General features: G+C 39.3%; 2 protein-coding genes across 2 annotated transcripts in view; both read left to right on the top strand.

Moving 5' to 3' along the window:
* Positions 1-2,553, top strand: part of CPED1 (cadherin like and PC-esterase domain containing 1) — a 328,476-nt gene extending 325,923 nt beyond the window's left edge. Inside the window, exon 22 of the mRNA XM_075857143.1 lies at positions 50-2,553. Within this exon, the coding sequence (XP_075713258.1) occupies positions 50-229 (180 nt within the window). The 3' untranslated portion in view covers positions 230-2,553. The remainder of the gene's footprint in view (positions 1-49) is intronic.
* Positions 2,554-11,225: 8,672 nt separating this feature from the next.
* Positions 11,226-23,430, top strand: part of WNT16 (Wnt family member 16) — a 40,797-nt gene continuing 28,592 nt past the window's right edge. The window contains exons 1-2 of the mRNA XM_075855047.1: positions 11,226-11,488; positions 15,583-15,869. Of these exons, the coding sequence (XP_075711162.1) occupies positions 11,397-11,488; positions 15,583-15,869 (379 nt within the window). The 5' untranslated portion in view covers positions 11,226-11,396. The remainder of the gene's footprint in view (positions 11,489-15,582; positions 15,870-23,430) is intronic.

Genomic DNA, 23,430 nt, shown 5'->3' on the forward strand with positions numbered 1-23,430 from the left:
TGGATTACAACAATTGTGACTTACCTGACGTCTCTGTATTTCCTTTTAGGTTGTGAAATCCAAACATGTAAAAGAAAAGAAAATGAAGCTATTAAAGAACTATACATTTGGAGGCAAAATATTTCCCCAAGCTTACGACAACCTGTCATACTTAAAATCCCTATATCATGTTCAGGGTCCAGTGAATCAAGTTTATTCTGAAATCCTTCTAAGCCGAATGTGTACATGACAAAGGAACAATACAAGCATGAACCTTCCTCTGCAGGACACTTACAGCCTTCCTTTATTTATATGAGGGTCTCATGGAATGAGAGGCAGATGGACATCAACAGTGAGGCGCCCCCTAGTTGTTGGTGACGTGCAGCTGAGGAGGCAGTTTTGGGAGAAGTGATAATAAGATGCACATTCATTTCTCTGGTTGCAGCAATTTCTGGTTTATCAACAAAATTGACTCCTATTGCGCTTATTTTAATGTTATACTGGGTTCAGGAGGCAAAAGAAAGGTATATTGAGCAATGTTTTAATTTTGCCATCCAACTTGACCATGGGTGGTGAGGGCCTGACATGACCTTGTTCTAGCTGGTGAGGCCCCAGTAGAATAAGTGTGAGAAGCCGTGTTTTGTAGTGTTACTTTACCTTTTCATTGGACTTGGAGAGATGCACATACATAGCCCGCCCAGCGTTACAGCATAGGTAAAGTGCCACTTTAAACTTTATGGATTCAGGGTCTATCTACATAAATATGGGGTTATAAAACTGCAAGATAGAAAGGGTGCAGTCACACATGGCGTATTTGCCTTGGAAACTTGTACAATGTCCAATGGGAAAAATAATCTACAGCTCTGGCAAATTTCTCAAATACTTGCGTTGTGAAATATTTTTCTCATAGGCTTACATTGTAAAGTTTTCCACTGCAGAAATGCAAATACTCCATGTATGACTACACCCAAACAAGGAGCTGCTATTAGGGTTTTAAAATGTAGGCATGAACAGGCGTGATCGTGACTGATTTGAGGGTTTATCATATAGCAACCAGACAATAAAGGGGGTTTTACACAGGGCGATTATCGGGCAGACGAGCGCTCGTTGCCGATAATTGCCCAGTGTAAACAGGGCAGCGATCAGCATACGAACGAGCAAAGCTCGATCATATGCTGGTCGTATCGTTATAAAAAAGTTAAATATTCTCATTGTCGGCAGCACATCTCCCTGTGTAAACAGGGAGATGCGCTGCCGACATAATAATAATGTATGGGGGCGAGCTATCGGAGTAACGACCGCTCGTCCCCATCCAGAGCTCCATGTGACAGGAACAAACGAGTGCCGATTAACGATGTCTCGTTGATCGGCGCTCGCAGCACCGGCCACTTATCGGCCGGTGTAAAAGGACCTTTAGTGGAGCTCACCTATTTATTTACTAATAACCAAAAATAGCAAATCTCTAAAGGTAGATCGTCCCAAAACAGCTCCCTGACCAGGTATCTATTACACACTCTTATCCCTATACACACAAGGGTCATCTGTCATTCAGCTCTATGCCTCACGTCTTAGATAAGAGCTTGGAGCCCAGTGTTTGGTTTCTTCATCCTATTAGAACTAAATCCACGTTTTTGGTCTACACTTTCCATATACGTTGGGAAAACCTCCTGACATTTTGTTAAACGTAGGCTGTGACGGATGCCTAACAGTGGCAACCATCACCTATAGAATATTATCACATCCACTTAATGCATATGTCATGAAATCTCATTACCTTTTCATGACATATTCGTTAAACCGATGCCATTATAGCCTATGGGTGACAGATGCCACTTCTAGGCATCCGTCACAGGCATCTGGCATTTATAGACTATTATGGTATCCGTTTAACATATGCTTCATGAAAAGCTCAGGATGTACGCTTAACATACATCACAAACGTTAAAGTTGAACAGGGCCTTACATTGTCTATGGTTTCAGTCTGCTCCATTGGTCAGAACACTTATTGTTTATGCTTTAAAATTTGTCTCAGTCGTTCATGGTAAAAAAAAAGTGTAGCATTTACTTTACAATTGTCTGAGAAAAATACATGCAAATATAATGCAAATATTTCACACAATACAAATGATTATCCATGGAAAAAAAATGGTCACACTGTGGAAAATATATTTTCATGTATTCCCCTTCCAAACGTTGGAATTCTCATATTGTGGCAAAATCCTTACATCTAAAATCAGCCTTAGAAAGACATATACTATCTAGTAGAACTATAAACATATGGAAGGGGAAACACAAAAAAACAAAATAAGATGTGATCACAACCAGCAAAATAAAATGAGGGGATGCATGCTGACAACAGGTTATTTATCTGTATATTATGTGTAAATATAAATGATACCTGAAGTGTGTATAGGCATAAACAGTAGAGTTCCATCAATATCATACATAGTTCGTACTGTTGAAAAAAATAAATAAAAATAAGTCTATATCAGTCTATATTTTTTTTTTACAAGGTGGTACAAAAATGTGTCTAAAAAAATAATGTAATTGGACCTTAGTGGCTGTTTTGTGATGTTTAACCTGTATGTAACCAGTATTGTACAATAAAACACTAAGCCACTTGACTTGTAAATAACAGAATGCGGCTTGTTAGAGATTTGTTTTAGGCTAGCTCCATGATTTGATTCTAAGGGTATGTGCACATGAGCAGTGGCTTTTACGTCTGAAAAGACAGACTGTTTTCAGGAGAAAACAGCTGCCTCGTTTCAGACGTAAAAGCTCATCCTCGTAATATGCGAGGCGTCTTTGACGCTCGTAAATCTTGAGCTGCTCTTCATTGACTTCAATGAAGAACGGCTCAAATTACGTTGCAAAGAAGTGTCCTGCACTTCTTTGCCGAGGCAGTCATTTTACGCGTCGTCGTTTGACAGCTGTCAAACGACGACGCGTAAATTACAGGTCGTCTGCACAGTACGTCGGCAAACCCATTCAAATGAATGGGCAGATGTTTGCCGACGTATTGTAGCCCTATTTTCAGACGTAAAACGAGGCATAATACGCCTCGTTTACGTCTGAAAATAGGTCGTGTGAACCCAGCCTAAGAATTCTGCTTATCAAAGAAAAATACATATGCTGGACGTACAATTAAACCATTGTGAAAAAAATACATGGGATCAGAGTCATGATTAACTCTCAAAAGATCAATAAAGAATATAGATAAATAATCCCCGTATGCGGTTAACAGGTGTGTCGTCACCATTCCCGGCAGAGAAGCGATGGTGCATGAACAGTAACTGGCTTTTATAAACTATTGCAAGTGCGGATGTTTCTGTACCTTCCATAGTCTATAATCTCAAGGTCAGTGGTGTCCGTCCCGTTGGACATGACATGATCTGAATTTTTATAGTGGATATGCATAAAGGTAGTTTATGGTAAAACTCCCTTAATTAAAGCAATGAAATAAACAAACACACAAAGCACAATAAATTTACCAATTACTAGATTGCCTAAACCTCATTTTTAATCTTTACTATCTGGGAAAGTGATTAAAAGAATGAAATACAGAGAAGGCAAGTGTGGTGTGTTAATGTGCAGTTTATGAATCATAATATTGTTATTGTTTAACATTAAACCTATTGGTTCATTTCACTTGCAATACCCTACCTGAGTATACAGCTGTTAAGGTCAGATATATCTTTAAACAACATGGATCATAAAGCAGGTTTATCCGATCATGTGTGGTACAGTGCGCCACAGCGCCACCTAGTTGTAGAAGTATAAACATTAGTGCACAAATGGACATTGCCTTGTATTTTCTTAATGCACCATGATAAAAATAGATGTATATTTTAAGGATGCCATATCTCAAATTCTCCCGCAAAAGAAACTCAGAGATGCAGATTTACTATTTTAAATGCACCAGAATTCTGTGATGGACATGTTCAGACGAGGCAGAAATTTTTCGCTGCAGATTTTGATGCAAATGTGCAGAAATTACACAACGAATCTTGCATATATGACAGTGGTGGATATCACAGCAGACTTGCCGCAGATTTCAGTCTTTGCTAAGTTACCTAAAAAGCTATAGGGTATGTTCAGATGTGGCGAAATGTAACTGCGGACAGGTCGCAGTGGAAATCCGCAGCAGCCTTTTTTTTCCTTTGGTTTCTATAGCTTTTTGGTAACTTCGTTACCTAAAAAGCTTCTTTTTTTTTTTGGCACAAAAACCAGGCGTAAACTAGGTGTAAGCCAACCAACCAAGAGAAAAGTGTCTAACATGTCTAGCAAAAGGTGCCAAATTTATTATATAGCGTGTGCCACTGGGTTAAATTTGGCACATTTTCGGACTGCCCTGTTTAAGTTTACAATGCCTAAATATTGGAAAGCATTGGCAAATCTGCCCCATAGTGTGTGACAAGCAAGTCATAATGACCTGGAATTGAAACAACTGGTGGTTAAATGTTTATTTATTTATTTCTACTGTATCAGGTTTTTTTCTCTTTTAGTATCTTCTTTGCCCCCAGTCACTAAGAGTAAAATGACATATCTACATAGCATTAATTGCTTTATTTAGTTTTTTTTATTTTGGAAACAGAATAAAAAAGCCCCCGGCATCTGCAGTACACTTGGAAGGAATAGTTTGACTGCTACAATGCTTTCAGGTTTGACATCTTCCCTACTTCATACACAAAGATTAAAGAAGTGATTTATCAAATTCTGCCAGCTGCCTTTAAACATTATAATAACTGATCGTAAGCGCCTGCGGACCTTCACAAGTATCCGTGACCTTTAATGGTATGTAACCAAGGTGTGAAGCTTATGGAGCACTATTTATATGTAATTGAATTATTCTTTTAATATATTCATAGTGATGCCAGTATCATCAACATTTAATAAATTCTGGAAAATTCATGGAAGTTACTCACAATGCTGCTTTGATGGCATTCCCCTGCAGCTGCCAAAATATTGTATTCACTTTCAATATTTTGAATACCCTGAAGGATTTTTCTACAACATTAAAATAAATCTTTAGCACCTTTCATCACTCACCAGAAACATATTTATTTCATGAATTTAAATAAAAAAATATTTACAAGAAATTCCACTCACAGGTTGATCTATGGATGTTTTATAGCTTGTAGTCATTAGATGTACAGAAAGTTTGTAACAAAGCTCAATAAGATTCTGGGGAGCGGAGCCTCATTTCATTGATTACTGACGCTTAATGCAGCATAGGGCCAGGATCACACACAGGCAGTGTACATGCAGCTTTTGGTGCAGTTTAATGGCTTAATTTTTTGAGCAAAAGCAAGAAATAGATCCAAAGGGAAACGAAGGTATAAAGAAAAAACTGATACATCTTGTTTCTTTTGTGTCCACTCTTTCTTTTTGGCTAATAAATACTCAGCCAAAAACTGTCACAAAATTGCATGTGTGTGATCCTGGATCTGACTGGAAACACACATCAGGTTTTTATTACAGATTTTGGTGCATATTTTGATGCAGATTTTTAAGCCAAAACCAGAAGTGGATTTAAAAGTAATAGGAAATATAAAGAAAGAACTTACACTTTTTCTTTCTCCTGGATCCACTTCTGGCTTTGTCTCAAAAACACTGCACCAAAATCTGCAACAAAAACTTGATGTGTGTTTTCATTCTAAAACATGTTTACTATGGAAATTGAGTCTTAATGTTTTTAAATATCAGGTATTTTTAGGGCACATTCAGACGTGGCGGAATTGCTGTTGAATTCCGCTGTGGACAGTCCGCAGTGGAATTCTGCAGCAGACGTTTTTTAAATCCCTTTCTATACATTTTTAGGAAAGTTAGTTCAGACGTTGCGGAAAATAACTGTCAGAACCGATAAAAACAAGGGGACATATACAAAACCACAGAAAAAGGCCATACTTACAAATGGACACAGCCAGGTCAGAAACGCTGATGAAGGAGTGAGTAAGTGCTTTAAATAATAATAGCCACTCCCACTGGTCTTGAGGGGAGTGGTGTGTGGTGCATGGGATGTGTAGTAAGAAATAATAAATGAATAGTGTGTGTGCAAGTGTAATACTATAAGTGAAATATAGGGGGCAGTAATGAGTGAAGTGCCTCAATAGAAATAAATGGATAATGGGGTGCAAGTGTGTGAAACATGGAGGGATAGTGTGTACGTGGGAGTGGCTATTATTATTTAAAGCACCTGCTCACTCCTTCATCAGCGTTTCTGACCTGGCTGTGTCCATTTGTAAGTATGGCCTTTTTCGGTAGTTTTGTATATGTCCCCTTGTTTTTATCGGTTCTGTCTGTACATCAGGAACATTCTGTTCCATTTAAGGAGTTAGGGACTCGCAAGTCTGGGGATCCTTGTCGTGGATTGCGAGCTTGCGTCCTTTTGGCCAAAATGATTACTAATACCCTAGGTATTTTTCATTACTACGTATATTCGCTTCTCTTGGACACAGCCGGGTCTTTGATGCTGGGAGAGCATGGTGTGTTGTTGTTTGGTATAGCAAGCAGGGTAGCCCGCTCTATGAACTATCAAGGCGTCACAAATAGGCTTCTACCTGGCTATACACGTTGTGCCTCATGACGTACACACTATCCCTCCATGTTTCACACACTTGCACCCCATTATCCATTTATTTCTATTGAGGCACTTCACTCATTACTGCCCCCTATATTTCACTTATAGTATTACACTTGCACACACACTATTCATTTATTATTTCTTACTACACATCCCATGCACCACACACCACTCCCCTCAAGACCAGTGGGAGTGGCTATTATTATTTAAAGCACCTGCTCACTCCTTCATCAGTGTTTCTGACCTGGCTGTGTCCATTTGTAAGTATGGCCTTTTTCGGTGGTTTTGTATATGTCCGCTTGTTTTTATCGGTTCTGTCTGTACATCAGGAACATTCTGTTCCATTTAAGGAGTTAGTGACTCGCAAGTCTGGGGATCCTTGTCGTGGATTGCGAGCTTGCGTCCTTTTGGCCAAAATTATTACTAATACCCCAGGTATTTTTCATTACTACGTATATTCGCTTCTCTTGGACACAGCCGGGTCTTTGATGCTGGGAGAGCATGGTGTGTTGTTGTTTGGTATCGCAAGCAGGGTAGCCCGCTCTATGAACTATCAAGGCGTCACAAATAGGCTTCTACCTGGCTATACACGTTGTGCCTCATGACGTACACACTATCCCTCCATGTTTCACACACTTGCACCCCATTATCCATTTATTTCTATTGAGGCACTTCACTCATTACTGCCCACTATATTTCACTTATAGTATTACACTTGCACACACGCTATTAATTTATTATTTCTTACTACACATCCCATGCACCACACACCACTCCCCTCAAGACCAGTGGGAGTGGCTATTATTATTTAAAGCACCTGCTTACCAATCGACTTGTCTATAGGGTTCATCCCAGCACAGCCTCACTCTGTCAGCACTGATTGGAAAGTGCTGACGGTGTCGGGACCCAGCAGTGCGGCGTCCAGAGATGAAGGGGACCTGTGAGCGAGAAGGGGATGTAAATGAAGGGCTAGACAACATCGGCGTTACTCCCCTAATAGAAACTACACAGGCCCCAGTTACTACAATAATCATGCTGTTCAGTTACAAAATATTACTGGTGGCAGGTCCATCATCAGCCAGGCCCTGGGCCGCAGTACCAGCTGTACTGCCCAGATGGCAGCCCAGAGCAGTTGCTCAAGTAGCCCTTTCACTACACAATATATTTCTTTTGAATAATGAAATAACGGGTATCTCAAGCAACATGGTATTTTTGCCACACTCAACGATGTTACAATTTCAGACTATTAGTTGTAAAACCACATACACATAAATATATTTTGCAACAATCTGATATATTTTGGAATGGGACAATTCTGCTTATAGATACGACCTTAAAAAAATATAATTTCTAGGCAGGCTTGTGAAGACAAGGAGTTGAAAATCATTTGCTGAATAGCCAGTAGACATTATATAGTCTTAGGAAAATGTTTACCATCTGCTTTGACTTATCTAATCCCTTTCAATGTGTTCTGCATTTTATTCTAGTAGCTAATTGTGGGGCGAGAAGAGAAACTTGTTTCTACCATCATCAGCACTTGAAAAAGTCTCCATCAAATTATTGAGAGATCAGTCTGCCTGAGATTTCACAATCTCACAATTTACCATTAATATCTCTATGGAGGGAAACACAGTTATAGGACCACACAGCGCTTGAATGGGCAGCTCACTAGTTACTGTGCCACGCAGAAGGTTATAATACCAATGCCCTGGAGAACACTTGGTACTGTCAATGTAGAGCAGAGAGAAAGCAAAGAAAGAGGTGTTGAGATGTGCAAATCCATGTGTCAAATTGCCAGGCATATATTTAAGGATAATGTGGAAGAAAATAAATAATTTCTTAGTGTTCCATAATATATTAATCATAATCATACAAATTGCACTGTGTAAAAAAAAACGGAGAAAACCATCAAATCATTTACAGGCAAGACAACCATTATGCCACAACCATTATGCCAATACAACTGCACTGCCCTACATGCCTTTACCCACCTGCTGACATATGGGAGCTGGCATTTTTACATAGCATGAAAGGATAAAGGCTCCAAATAGTTCATCTCGCTCACTTCGGAGCCTGCCCGGTAAATGAAATGCAGTGAAGGTGGAGAAAACTTGTGAGGAAGAGGTGAAGAAGTCATTATATACACTGCCTGCTATGAAGGGAAGGAACTTATGCTGAACTTTTTTTGAGGATGCGCTTGTCATGAGCCGCACTAGCCCAATTTCAGGCAATTTATTATTTCAGTAGTTTGAAGGTGTGGGCAGCTGAAACGTCTTTGCAGCAGGTTCTAAAATGCATTGGGGGAGACACATAAAACCTGGTGCAAAGAAAAGTGGAGTTGTTGTCCATGGCAACCATTCAGGTGTCTGCTTTCATTTTCCAAAGGGCCTCTAAAAAATGAGAGGTGGAATTTGATTGGTACTACACTTTTCCTTTGTACTAATTTTGATATGTCTTACCCATTGTTCTTGCATCTGTTTGTGCCGCCTTGATCTCCTGATGAGCTTTGACAAATAGAAATATTGCACGTTATCGCATATAACCTTCACCAATGCTATTCCTATGCCTTCCACACAGGCCTACAGTCCTAATACTACACATAAAAATGTCTACTGTTCCTTTAGCAGCATTTGTGTATTTTAACCTATTTATAGGACAGCTCCACCCTGCGTATTTTTATTAATTTTTTTAAATCGCCAAGTTTCCATTTAGCAGCAGACTAAAAACTGCTATTTTTTAGCATGTGGTGTTAGGGGGAATCTAAATGACATTACATGCAGTTCAGTTACCCGACAGCTACGGACGGTTTATTATGGATGGGGATTCCATGTTATCACTTAGAATGAATGTATCTAACATTTTATGTAAACTGTCTCCATAGTGAGAATAAAGTATAAGTAAATAAAGCCCCTTAACAGGAATTTAGCTGGTCCCCTCATGGCAATACAGCGTCCCCCTCCTTTTTTCCCAATTTCCTAATGTTTTAGCCATTATTTTCATGTGGTTTCTTCCCGATTCCCCTCCCCCTTTTTTCTCAATTGGTGGCGGTACTTACTTAATGGAGTCATGTTCAGGTCAGCAGTGTCCATGGCACTCGCAGGTTCTTGCATTTTCTGTATTGGTTTGTGTGGTTTTCCAAGGAGTCTTTCTGAAGTGACCAGAAGATGTCAACATCGCACCTGCTTCCCCTATTTTGTCGCAATAGTTTATTAGTGGGTGTTTCGTCGTCCAGTTTCTGGGTGGACAAGATCATGAAATGATGAAATCTTGGTTATTTATTGGTTTTTAGTATATAATTATAAAATTCAGTATCTGTTGCAAGTTAATATTTATTTATTTATATGTATGTAACCATTTAATCAATTCCACGGCCATTATTTTTCAATAGAAATTGGGGTGTTGCTCTTTATTTATTAATTATTGGTTATAGTATGTGTGTATGTATGGGTGTATGGGATGTTACCATGCTTTGGGTTGGCCTTGCAGCGAATTAAATACTTTGTCGTCAGTTATGAGATCTGTCAATGGGTCAAATTTTTTTATGTTCAATTCAATTTTATTGTATACAAATTAGGCAAAACAACTGAGCCAGAAAGGGAAAATCTTATCAGAAATCAAACTGCTAGTTTGGACAGAACATAATGCATGAAACACATTCTAAATTATAAAAGACAAAATTGTTTTATAGGTGTCAAGTCATTTAAGGTACTGTTAATGGAGATGATAGCAGGGTTGTTTTTATTGCTACTTAACTTTAGAACTCTGTTTAAATGATAAGCCAAAGGAGTAGAGGTAAAATCTCAGAGGTGTTCTGTTGACCCACTTTTTTCAATATAGAAATTGACATTTAGGGGCAGTGTTAGAGTCAATGTTGCTTTTTCCACAACAGTCAATTTTCTTTTTTATTCCCCAATTTTGACTTATTTTGGCAGCCCAAACATATTAATATAGGGACATTGATCCCATCCTTGTAGAAATACTCTTTCAGTGGAATATATATTCAATCTTATCTTCTATTCCAGGAATTCTGTCTGCTATTCATCAGGGGACCATGATCATATGATTGCATACGGCCCGAAAATTGCAGTGCCCTCAAATTATTTATTTTACTGCTAAAATTATTGTTCCAGTCTGTTTCTTTATGTTAACACATCTTTTATTTCCTCCGATCTATATGTCGCCATTGCAATTTAACAATAAGAACTGTTTGCAGAGCTGTTTCGCCTGTCATCTTTTACAACTGAACTTTCTTCTGCATTGACAATAAGCATCTTCTTGTAAACTTCTGGTAATAACTGTTTCTCTCTTGTAATGATAAAAAGCACTTTGTTGTTAGAGGATCTGATTCCACAGCATCCTGATAACGTGAGATTTATAGTCTTTGTGTATTGTTCATTCAGTTTTTAGTCTGTGTTTGCATACTAGGAGCACAAAGCTCTGGTTAGTGAAGCTGTCATTCTGCAGCAGGACCTATGCGCCCTCCCACCACAACTCCTGGACTTGCTGTCCAATAGGAGTTATCCCTATGGATGCATTGTTATTCCTTAGACTTCTGGCCAATCACAACAAGAATTCCATTGTAACAAAACACACAGTGCTGGGGGATTGGCAAAAGTACATATAATCATAGAGAAGGATCTCACCTAAAGCAGAAGGACTGGTCCTCCTTGTGTCCATACATCTGAAGCAGCATCAGATCACAAGAACATCTGACATCCAGTCATTATAACATCCAGGAATGATTGCAGAGAGGAGACAGATATACTGAAGTCATATCTGCATTAATACACCAAATACCAAGTCTACTGATGCTGGAGGAATAAATGTGCAGGAGATGGAGAAGGCGACTTCTGTTGGACTATGTCATGTATGTGTCCTCCTGACAATATTCATGGCTATGTTCCCATGCTCACAAGGAAACTGGATGTAGGTATCTTTTATTTTAACTCTACTGCTGCCATGCTTTCTTGTCCAGCAATGTTCTTTTTTGCACATTGATGCCCCCCTCTGCCTCTCTTTCTATGACAACAACACATCTCAGTTGTGCCTGGAATCAAGTGTTGCACATCTGTATACACCAGATGCTCAATCCACTCCGCTAAATATTGCTGCCAGGTCCCCTGTGCTGTGGTCTCCTTCATACTGTATTTCCAATCTCACTGTTTACACATCAGCTTTCTAACTATTCAGCAGAATAAACTAATATACAATATTTCCCTATCACAAGTTCTTGTTCCTAAACAATAAGAACCTTCTCTTCTGAGCACATCTGGATTCTACAAACAAAAATGACACTTCTAAAATGTGTTTACAGGCGGCTCTGAAATATGATAAACACATTTAACTCAAGATCCATAGCAATTTCACTCTGTGAAAATATTTCAAGCTGATTCCTTGGGGTTTAGGGACCTGTTAATTTGGTATATATATATATATATATATATATATATATATATATATATATATATATACACACATTTATATAAATAATTCAAAACTAATACCTGGCGAATTTATATATATATACAGTGCTCACATTACATGTAAAGCAGAAGATATTGTCTGGTACCCTTCTGCATAAATATTCTTTAAATGATTCTAATAATGTGTGTATATATATATCTTAATTGTTCAGGAAAATGAAAACACTTAACAAACATAAAGCTCCTCTTTACAGTACAGAACATTACAATATATGCTCTCCCTCTCTCAAACAGAAACTGTATCTATACAGTTCCTGTTTAACAATTCTGATACTACTGTAGTATGGTAAGTGACTTACGTTTTGAGATATATATATATATATATATATATATATATATATATATATATTTATATACAGGATGTAGCATATGTGTGTGTGTGTGTGTGTATATATATATATATATATATATATATCTATGCACATATGCTATATCTTCTGTGTATATATCAAGATGTATGTCACTTACCGTACTACACTAGTATCAGAATTGCTAAACAGAAACTGTACACATGTACCATTACCGGGGAGTATGAATTACAACGTCCAGCTGTCTTCTAGTCATTTGTTGCTTGTCTTTTGATTCTGGATTAACTAGATTACTATGTATGTTGTGATACCGTATCTGGATCATGTCTTTTATGTATTTGCTAAGCCTCTAGATTTCTTCAGCATTTGTTAGCTCATGTGCAGTTTTCCATTTGTTTCTTTGTTCTCCCTTTTGATGCAGATTTTTTGTGCCAAGCAAGGCTATACATAGTCCCATAGCTTAGTTAGTGGCAGTAGATTTTCTCCCCCCATGGTTTGTAGTCAGTGGTAGGTCTAGTCATAAATATCATGGCACATTCCCACTGCTCGTTAGTAAATTGTCCGCATGTTATCACTGAGGTCTGAAGAATTCAGGACTATATTTGTTAAGAAGAACTAAGCCATTAATTCTGGGTTTCTAGAAATTCTGGATATTTTGGATGCTTCTAGAAAAATGAAATTAAGTGTTGGAATTATTTTAACTATGTTTGACTAATGGAGTTTATGACCTATAGGCTTCAATAACTTTAAATATAATGTATAAAAGTGATATACAATTACTGAGGTTTAAGAAAATCCATCAAATTCAATCTGTTTTCCATTGAAGATGTTATATGAACAATAACTGTATGTGAAGTAACCACTCTCATGATGTGTAGTAATGTTGTGACTTACATTGGAAAGACCCACTTTGTCTGTTAGTGGAATCATAGTAGATTTCCAGACACTTTACTCACAGGGCCTCTTGTCATTCATCATAACTTCATTGCTGCCTTTTGATATTGAATAATTATGAATGCAAATTTAGACTATGTAGGCAAACATGGTAAATGTGGGTAGGATTTTTTATGTTTTTAGAGTTATTTTATATTCTGGTTTTCAGCGAACATGTAATTTGTCCTGTAAAAATAATGCAGGAGTATGTTGGCTATAGAGGTGTAAAAGACATATGGTAAGCACCATCTTAAATTTATGAAAAAGCTAAAACTCATTTTCAACTTTTTTGCCTTTAACATTCTCCAGAGCCGAGTAAACAGGCTGTTCCTGACATTCACTGCAGAATGTAGTTTTAGCAATGATAGTGTGTGGTAAATTCAATATAGTAGGTCAAAAGTAAACCTAGCGTACATAGATATAAAAAGGAAATTAAATCTATCACAATGCGAGATGCATAAACTGAAGTAAAACATATTGTCTACAGTGCTGGTAATGCAGTAGCTATGCCTGAAAAGCGGAAAAGACAAGTTATTAAAATCCAGAGAGACTGCTAAGAATTCTGTGTCATTAGGTCAGTGCCATAAAGAGGACGGAGACCTTTATGGAATGAATTTCACAGAAATAAGTTTTGCAATAATAACAAAATAAAGCACAACTTTGCATCTTGTTGGTTTTATGTATAGAAATGTTAACAGTTTGGTAATATATTATGTAAAATGCATACACCAAGGTATTATACTGATGGGTGCTTCAATAAATATATATTGATTTATATATATATATATTACCATTGTTTATATGTATATGGATTTCCTACACCCATGCCAAAGATTCCGTTCCCTATCCTAGCCCTGTATCTAAATGCCCTCTAAATGCCCAGACCATAGCAGTTTGGCTTATTGTTGGTCTCTCCCCAATACTTACTACCTGGGGCATATATCCTTCCAGCCCCTCCCCCCTTTAGCTGCGCCCCTGCTGTAGGCCATAAACCCCAAGAAGGAGCACACCAGTAAGGGAATAGGGAGCATGCTGTTGAACAAAGTCAGGTTGTACTTGGCATTGCTCTGTTCGGAAAAGCTGAAAACTACTTTTATAAATCAGGTGCACTTAGAGTTATTGAAATTAATTTACCAGGGAACACGAGTTATTTGGGGTGATGGGCCATTCAAAAATAAACACAGGAGCAATTATATAAGTAAATCTCTTGCAATTGAGTCACAGTTGGGCATTTTGTCCACTCAGCAGCCTGTTGCACTGTTGCCACTGGGATAATCGGCACGTGAGATGTCTGACATTCAGCCCTCGCCATACGGCAGACATACGCTCTCCTTATAGGTTAACAGGGCAGTATTTCCTGACTGCCAAGTTGTATACGTTTGCTCTGCCATTCCATTTGGGCAGAGCTGGACAACAGATGGCCCACTCAAAAGGATTCTGCACACAAATGCACAAGGTGTACAGGGCATAATGTGACCCTATCACCGTTCATAGTTTTATAGAATAATCATTGAATGAGTGTATAAAGTCAGAAAGAAGATTCATTTCCTCTTCAGATAAGAATATCTCATTGTATAATAACAGGCACAATATTCCAATATTTTACCCTCTGAAAACTGACAGTTATTAGATTATGTTATAAACATAATTCCGCTGCATTATGTATTACTTCTACTTGGTTTATTACTATGGTCAAGAGATAATTCTAGATCATAACAGGTTACTTATTATATTAACCGTAGTGGGTTAAGGAATGTTATGCTGTGCTACAGTGGAAGATATGACTGAAAGCATCTTGTAGTGAAAAGTATCTAATTTACTTGTACAGTAATAGTTTATTAGCTCAAATAACAGTACTTAATGGCAATTTCTATGCAACAATAGATAGGTCTTCATATAAGGTTCAGGTAAGGAAATGAAGCAGCTACTAGTTGAGTCAACGTGTTTCACCACACTGTCCCCACCACGCTTACCAATATTAGTCCCTGTCCCCAGTGGAGTTCACGAATTCATGTGACGCCAAGTATTTTTAAGCAGCTTAGGCAAAAACTAAAGTCTTCAGAAGAAATTAATGTGATTTTGGTGAGAACATATAAACTGGATGCAGATGTTGACCTGGGTGTATTCAAACTCATAGCCCCAGTGCTGCAAAACAGCAATGCAAAACAATGAGCCACAATAACGTCCAAATCTATCTTTTTTCCCTTGCTTCCTGTGGAGACCGTAATGTCTATGTATTTTATGGAATAAGTTAAATATTTGCGAAACTGAAACCTTGTAATATTTCTCATTGCAGGTGGCTTGGTGTCACATCTTTTGGGGTCCCAGAGAAATTAGGTTGCCCCAACCTTCCTTTAAATGCACGGCAAAAGGATATGTGTAAAAAGAAGCCATACTTGTTGTCCAGCATCCGTGAAGGAGCCAGGTTGGGAATTCAGGAGTGCAGGAACCAATTCAAACATGAAAGGTGGAACTGCTCTATTTCACCAACTATGTACACCTCTAGTTCATCATTTTCACTCTCATTCTTGTCATCTTCATTAGCATCAGCTCATTCAGTCTTTGGCTATGAATTGAGCAGTGGTAAGTTTTTAATCTTAATATTTATCATTGCAAAATTTCTCAAAACCTAAAAATCTCATCTTCAGACTGCATGCGGCACAGTTTGCTTCATTTCTGTTCATTAGAAATTCTGTCATTAAGGTTATCACTTTTTGCAATTAATTTGATATTAAAATGTGAGTAATGGACCAGTCATTACTACTATTAAAGGCATATTTCAAAACAGATAAGTATAGATTATAATGTCGATCACTGTGGGATCTTTTTGTATGAACTATGTTGTAACTGACTGTCGAGCCATTGGATCACTACATCACTGCAAGCTCCATTGTAATAAGTCAAGTGCTTATAAGCAGAATCACAGATTCATAGAAGTCAGTACTTATGTTCTAGCACATATTATTTATTAATATACTGTACCTCCCAATGTCAGTCATGATTTTAGGATTATTATCATGCTGAGTGCTTATTTTTAGTGCACGTATACTTCAATATTAGCAAATTGTCATAGGTTTGGTTATTATATTGCTCAGTTTCTGAGCACTTTATGATCTGAATAGTCGGGGTTGGAATCACAAGTTTGGTATTTTTTATGTTTGCTGTACCCCAGAGTATCATTGAATAAAGTCCCTAAAAAGGAGGTTTGCACCTTTCACTCTACTTCCATTAATCTCCCGCGGGTGCAACCCCAAACCAGCCAGTCATAGGACTAGTGACAGAACATAGCAGTAGGAGAGAAAAGTCTTTATGGGAAAAGGAAATTCTAACAAAAAGACTTCCAAAAGAGTGATGGGGTATAGGGATACATTGTCTATCTCAAATGCCACAGGAGAATAACCCCCCCCCCCGCCATTCAATTTCAACAATTTACAGTAAAAAAAAAAGTCCTTCAAAAAGTCTGTTGCAATACAATGTATATTTACTATAGCTATATAGTAAACCATGCATTCAGAATACAAATATCAATCCCTGCATCAACTGGACAGTGCCTAAACCCTTTTGACATATCATTTCACCGCCTTTCTTTCATATTCGTTAAAATCAACACTAATCTGCTATGGCTACCCTGGGAACTGTTTAAGGACTCTTGCATGTGGTTAAAAGAGTATATTTTTCCAATAAAAATACAACTTAGCTGGAGGAAACCACAGTGTGATCTAATTGCAGCATAAGGCAAACATTGAAAACTCGGGAGAATTGAAAACATTTACAAATGAAATAAATCATATGCAGAATTCACAAGATCTCTCATTAAACTTTGTGGACTTCTTAGGTTTAAATGTAATGTAATTTATATCCACATTAGAAATATTACTTCAAACAGAGATTGTGAACTCTGATTTCAAGCATTACCCAAACAATTGGATTTACAGTTTTATATGTAACAGTAACATTGGCAGGTTGTTCCACACAGAGTAGTTACTTTAGTATAAATTATTCACAGATTTGCCTAAGTATCACCCAAGTCATGATTTAATGCACCTGTCCCAGAATAAAATAAAACAATGCCCAGATATAATTACTTAAAGGAATATATAACGATCAGCCATAACATTAAAACCGCCTGCCTAATATTGTGTAGGACCCTCTCGTGCCGCCAACACTGCTCTGACCTGCCAAGACATGGACTCCACAAGACCTCCGAAGTCGTCCTGTGGTATAGGGCACCAAGATGTTAGAAGCAGATCGATCGACTTGAGATCTGGGGAATTTGGAGGCCAAGTCAACAACTTGAACTCTTAATTCAACTCATGTTCCTTAAACCATTCCTGAACAATTTTTGCACTGTCGCAGGGTGCATTATCCTGGGTAAAGAGTCCACTGACATAAAGGAATACTGTCACCGTGAAGGCGTGTAGTTAATCTGCAACAATGTTTAGGTAGGTGGTACGTGTCAAAATAACATCCATATGAATGCCAGGAATAAATGCTTCCCAGCAGATCATTGCCCATAGCATCACTTCCTCCGCCGTCTTGCCTTCTTCCCATATTGCATTTTGGTGCCATCTCTTTCCCGGGTAAATAACGTGCCTGGCCTTCCACATGTTGTACTGTAAAAGAAAACGTGATTCATCAGACCAGGCCACCTTCTTCCTTTGCGCCACTGTCCAGTTTTGGTGCTCATGTGTCCATTGGCACTTCATCAGTGGACAGTGGTCAGCATCGACACTCAGCTCCAAACGCAAAAAGCTGTGATGTATTGTGAGTTCTATCATAGCCAGAATAAATTTTTTCAGCGAATTGTGCTACAGTAGCTTATCTGTGGGATCGGACCAGACAGGCTAGCCTTCTCTCTTCACACACCTAAATAAGCCATGGGCCCACATGCCCCTATCGCCGGATCACCAGTTTCCTTTTCTTGCACCACTTTTGGTAGGTACTAACTACTGCATACCCGGAACACCCCACAAGACCTTCAGTTTTGGAGATGTTCTGACCCAGTCATCTAGTCATCACAATTTGGTCCTTGTCAAATTCGCTCAGTTCCTTACCCTTGCCTATTTTTCTTGCTTACAACACATCAACTTCAGGATCTGAGCATCAGAAGGGGAGATTTAGATTTGACACTTCTTAAAAAAGAGAGTGAATGGATTTTTTATTTGAATACAGTCAATCCATTTGAAAATTTTGGGTTTGGCTGTTTCCTCTAATTTTGGATATAGGGATCTGGTATGCCTTTGTCACTCTGTCACTCACTTTGCAATTTTCCTCTTTCTTTTCCTTTCCCCATGTATCCTTGATGGTATTGAATAGTTCCTAATGAATGCATAATATGTCACTATTGATCCTTGATCTAACCATGGTACCCTATAATTAAATATTCCTCCATTCAATTCAGTCATTTATCATTCTAATATTAACTATATATCAATTCGTATTTCAGGCCTATGATTGGGCGATCTGGCTGTCAATCAATTCGAACCCTATTTATAGGCCAGTGTAATGGCGGTCCCCCACCCCTAGAAGAAGCCAGAATGCTGGTGAAACGCACGTCGGGTGCTTAGTACTTTTAACAATCCAAGGTGTAATAACATGGCCCTTAGCTATTCAGTACAGTACCAGTCTGTACGTAGCTAATTTCATCCCACAATTGGACAAGCTGACAGCTGTTCCACGAGTGCACCAGCGGAGCTTTGCAAAACTAACACACAATCCTGCTGTGCTTCACTTTAGCACATAAGCGTGACTCAGCGCTTACCTGCAATACTGACTGTGGAACGATATCCCAGGTCCATCCCACCGGACAGTCTCTCCTGTACCACTGCCCCACCAGTCTGCGGGGGCACAGCTGCAGCCGCTCACCCTGTAGCATACAATCAGTCCCAGTGTATTACAATCCAGTCCCAATGGTACCCACCACATTGCTGCTCCACTAAGGGAGCACCACTGTGGGAGATCAATTGGCTGGAGTCCATTCACACTGCGCCGCTTGCAAACTGCATGGCAGTACATACTTTAATTGTGGTTATATTTACAGTGACATATTATTGCTATACTGTTTACTGGCCTCAGGGTATGTGAGTTTGGGGGTCACTCACACATACCCCATTGCACCATTGGTATTTTAATCACAATTTTGCTTATTTTAACCATACTAATAAAGGTTATATATTAACTAGATCACATACTTTCCTCTTTCTCTTACCTCCTACTACAAGGATCTGAATGTTCACTCGCTTTCTAATATATCCATACATACATGCTACAACTGTGTAATATCCTCACTGATTAAAATTGTTCCCCAAGGACTAAACTAATTGCATTACAGCAATGACAGAAATAATTTGATAGCTTTATTATATGTATGGGTGGCTTTAGTGTTTATTTATATACTTTTATTAGCACAAAGTACTATGCAAATGTTTTAGGCATTTTTGGGAAAAAGATGCAAAGTAAGAATGCTTTAAAAAATGGAAGTGTTAATATTTTTTTTTTATCAATTAACAAAATACAAAGCGAATGGACAGAAGAGAAATCGAAATTAAATCAATATTTGGTGTGACCAAAATTTGCCTTGAAAACAGCATCAATTCTTCTAGCCACACTTGTACAAAGTCATGGATTTTGTAGGATTATTATAGTCAAGTGTATGGTTAACCAATTATACCAAACATGTGATAATGATCATAATTTTCACATGTAGGATAAAACACAGTCATTAACCATAATAGAAACAGCCGTGTAGGATGCTTAAAACTGGGTGAGTAACAGCCAAACTCTGCTACGAAGGTGAGGTTGTGGAAGACCGTTTCATGTCACAGGTCCACCATGGCAAGATTGATCACAGCAACAAGATGCAAGGTAGTTATACTGCATGAGCAAGGTCTCTCCCAGGCAAAGATTTGAATGCAGACTGGGGTTTCAAGATGGACTGTTCAAGCTCTTTTGAAGAAGCACAAAGAAACAGACAACATTGAGGTCCGTAGACACAGTGGTCGGCCAAAGAAACTTAGTTCAGTAGATCAAAGATGTAAAAGCGACTCTCCTCCCACAAGGCCACCGACGTCTCCTGTCTTCTTCTGACCGGGGCCGCTGTGTTTCTAGTGCTATTCAATGACTATTTAAAGCACCTTCACGATCTCCCAGGTGCCTTAGCAATATTGGAAATACCTAGAGTTATCCTGTGAAGGTTTCTGTATGCACCTGATCCTGTCTGCTATTGCTACCAGTTATCATCCTGTATGCAGTTGTCCTTTACCAGTCTGTATACTGTCTGCTGTTGCTATCCGCTATCAACATATGTCCGATAATCCGATACCAGCAGTACCCTGTGATCCGCTACCAGCCTGTATCCTGTGATCTGCTCCAAGCCTGTGTTCGGTAATCTGTTACCAGTCTGCATCCTGTATTCTGCTACCAGTCTGGGGTCCAGTAATCTGCTACCAGCCTGCATCCAGTAATCCGCTACCAGCCTGCATCCAGTGATCCACTACCAGCCTGCATCCAGTAATCTGCCACCAGCCTGCAGTAAGTAATCCACTACCAGCCTGCATCCAATGATCTGCTACCAACCTGCATCCAGTAATCCACTACCAGCCTGCATCCAGTAATCCGCTACCTGCCTGTGTCCAGCTGCTGGCTACCTGCCTGTCTTCCGCTCTCTGCTATCCACCTGTCATTTGTGATCTGCAGTCAAGCCTCCATCCATCAAGGTACCATCTACCTGTACCTGTCTTACATCTACTTGCAGCAGCTACCACCAGGACCACCTCAAGAGGTAGTGACCTGGCAGTCGGCCCCCAGTGAAGACCAGATACCTTTATAGGGGCTAAAGCGTGAAGACCAGGGAGGCTGCTTAGATCTCAATGCTGAGAAATACAGGCAGATACTTATCCATCATGCAATACCATCAGGGAGGATTTCTGATTGGCTCTAAATTTATTCTGGAGCAGGACAACAACCCCATACATACAGATAATGGCTCTAAGAACTATCTAAAGTGTAATGAACAACAAGGAGCCCTGGAAGTGATAATATGGCCTCCACAGAGCCCTGATCTCAATGTCATCGAGTCTGTCTGGGATTACATGAAGAGACAGAAGGATTTGAAGAAGTCTACTGCAGTATCCCAGAACTGGTGAACCCATGAGAACCCCCGAGGATCCGGGACAGGTCGAGTTAATCAATAATCATCCCCAAATCCACTTCCCACACCAAAATGAAATTCGTTTTTTTGTCTGCCGGTGCTTTACGAATCATAATGTCTGAATGGATCTTGGACAGTAATATTTTTGGGGGTGAGGGGAAGCGGGCTGATGATTTTGCAGACAGGAAGGTGTGAGAACAATCCCCACAATAGCGGGGAGTGTATGTTACCTAATAAATGGCGTTCGAGATCAATATGGGGTGGATTTTCGTGTCCTCTGCACAGGGAAACCCATCTACTTAAGTGTGCCGTCTGGTAGTAATCGTACGGGTCTGGCAAACCAGCCCCACCCCGGTGAGGTTGCAGAGAAAGTAAACTATAGGAGAGCCTAGGATGTTTTTTGGGCCACAGGAAACGTGCAAACACTCTCTTTAATTTAACAAAAAAGGACAAGGGTAAGAATATGGGTACCGTCTGGATTAAGTATAAGAATTTGGGGAGAATGTAGTTTTAAGAAAGTTTTTCCTGCTTAGCCAGGCCACATAGGGTAGGTTCAGGCCGTCTAAGCGAGTCTGAATATGTTGTAAGAACGAGCTAAAATTAAGAGAACATAAGAGTGCAGGATCTCTAGGTAAGAGGATACCAAGGTATTTAATCGCAGTGTCTGGCCATCTAAAGGGTGAGAGTCTTTTAATAGGGTCCACAACTGTAGGGGGAACCGAAACGTTTAGAACTTCAGATTTAGTCAAATTAATTTTGAAATTAGACGCTAAGCCAAAGTTTTCAAAGATCCGAAGGATCTCCGTGAAAGCGGGTCCAGGATTACTGATGATGAGCAATAAATCATCTGCAAAGGCAGCAGTCTTGTGTGTAAAATTTCCCAACTTTAGACCCTCGATCTCGTCTGACCCCCGGATCTTCTGGATGAGAGTTTCCAATGTTAATATGAAAAGGGAAGGGGATAAGGGGCACCCCTGTCTGGTGCCATTTAATATTTGGAAAGAAGGTAAAAGAGTGCCGTTAAGTTTCAGTCTAGCCCTAGGGGAAGAGTATAATGAGAAAATTGCCTGAATAAACCCTGGAGGGAAACCAAATTTTGACAGAACGGCTCTCATGAATTCCCAGTTGACGCGGTCGAAAGCCTTCTCCGCGTCGGTGCTTAAGAATACCAAAGGGTCATGGGATTTTCTAGCGTAATGTAAGAGATTTATTAGGCGGGTAGTGTTATGTCTGCCCTCTCGACCTGGAACGAACTCAGCCTGCTCCAGACAAATCAGATTGTGCAACAGGTGTTTGATCCTATATACGGGTAGCTTAGCCCACAGTTTCAGGTCTACATTCAGTAGTGAGATAGGATGATAACTACCGCACTCAGCTGTGTCCTTTCCCTCTTTGGGGATAAGGGTACTATGGGCTTCAAGGGCTTGAGGTAATAAATGGGAACCCTGTGGTAAATTGTTGCAAACAGCAAGAAATTTGGGGAGAAGGAGACCCTGAAATCTTTTAAGGTAAGAGATAGGAAGGCCATCAGGTCCAGGGCTTTTACCATTGGGCACTGAACTCAACGTGAGGGTCATTTCCTGTGGGTAAATGTGGCCAGTAAAGCAGTTCTATCCGCTTTGGAAAGAGAAGGCAGACTCAGAGAGTTCAAGAAATTTTCGATGTGGGCGGATGAGTGTCTGTCTACCGGTAGGTTATATAGAGAGGTGTAAAAGGATAGAAATTCGCTTGTAATATCGCCAATATCTGAGACTGTAGAACCCGTGTTAGTTTTAATTTCTGATATATGGGCCGCCCCCACCCATTTAGTCTTTAGGGAGGATATAACTTTAGATCCCTTATCACCATGCGCATAGAATTTAAATTGACTACGTTGATAAAGTTTGGCTGATCTGACGTTGAGAAGGTCCCTAAGTTGGCGAAGTAATTCACAAAGATCATCTTGGAGTGAGAACGCTAAGGATCTCTTACCAATAGTTTCCAAAGAAGAAATTT

The sequence above is a fragment of the Rhinoderma darwinii genome, chromosome 3, assembly GCF_050947455.1.
Source record: "Rhinoderma darwinii isolate aRhiDar2 chromosome 3, aRhiDar2.hap1, whole genome shotgun sequence".
NCBI classification, from domain to species: Eukaryota; Metazoa; Chordata; class Amphibia; order Anura; family Rhinodermatidae; genus Rhinoderma; species Rhinoderma darwinii.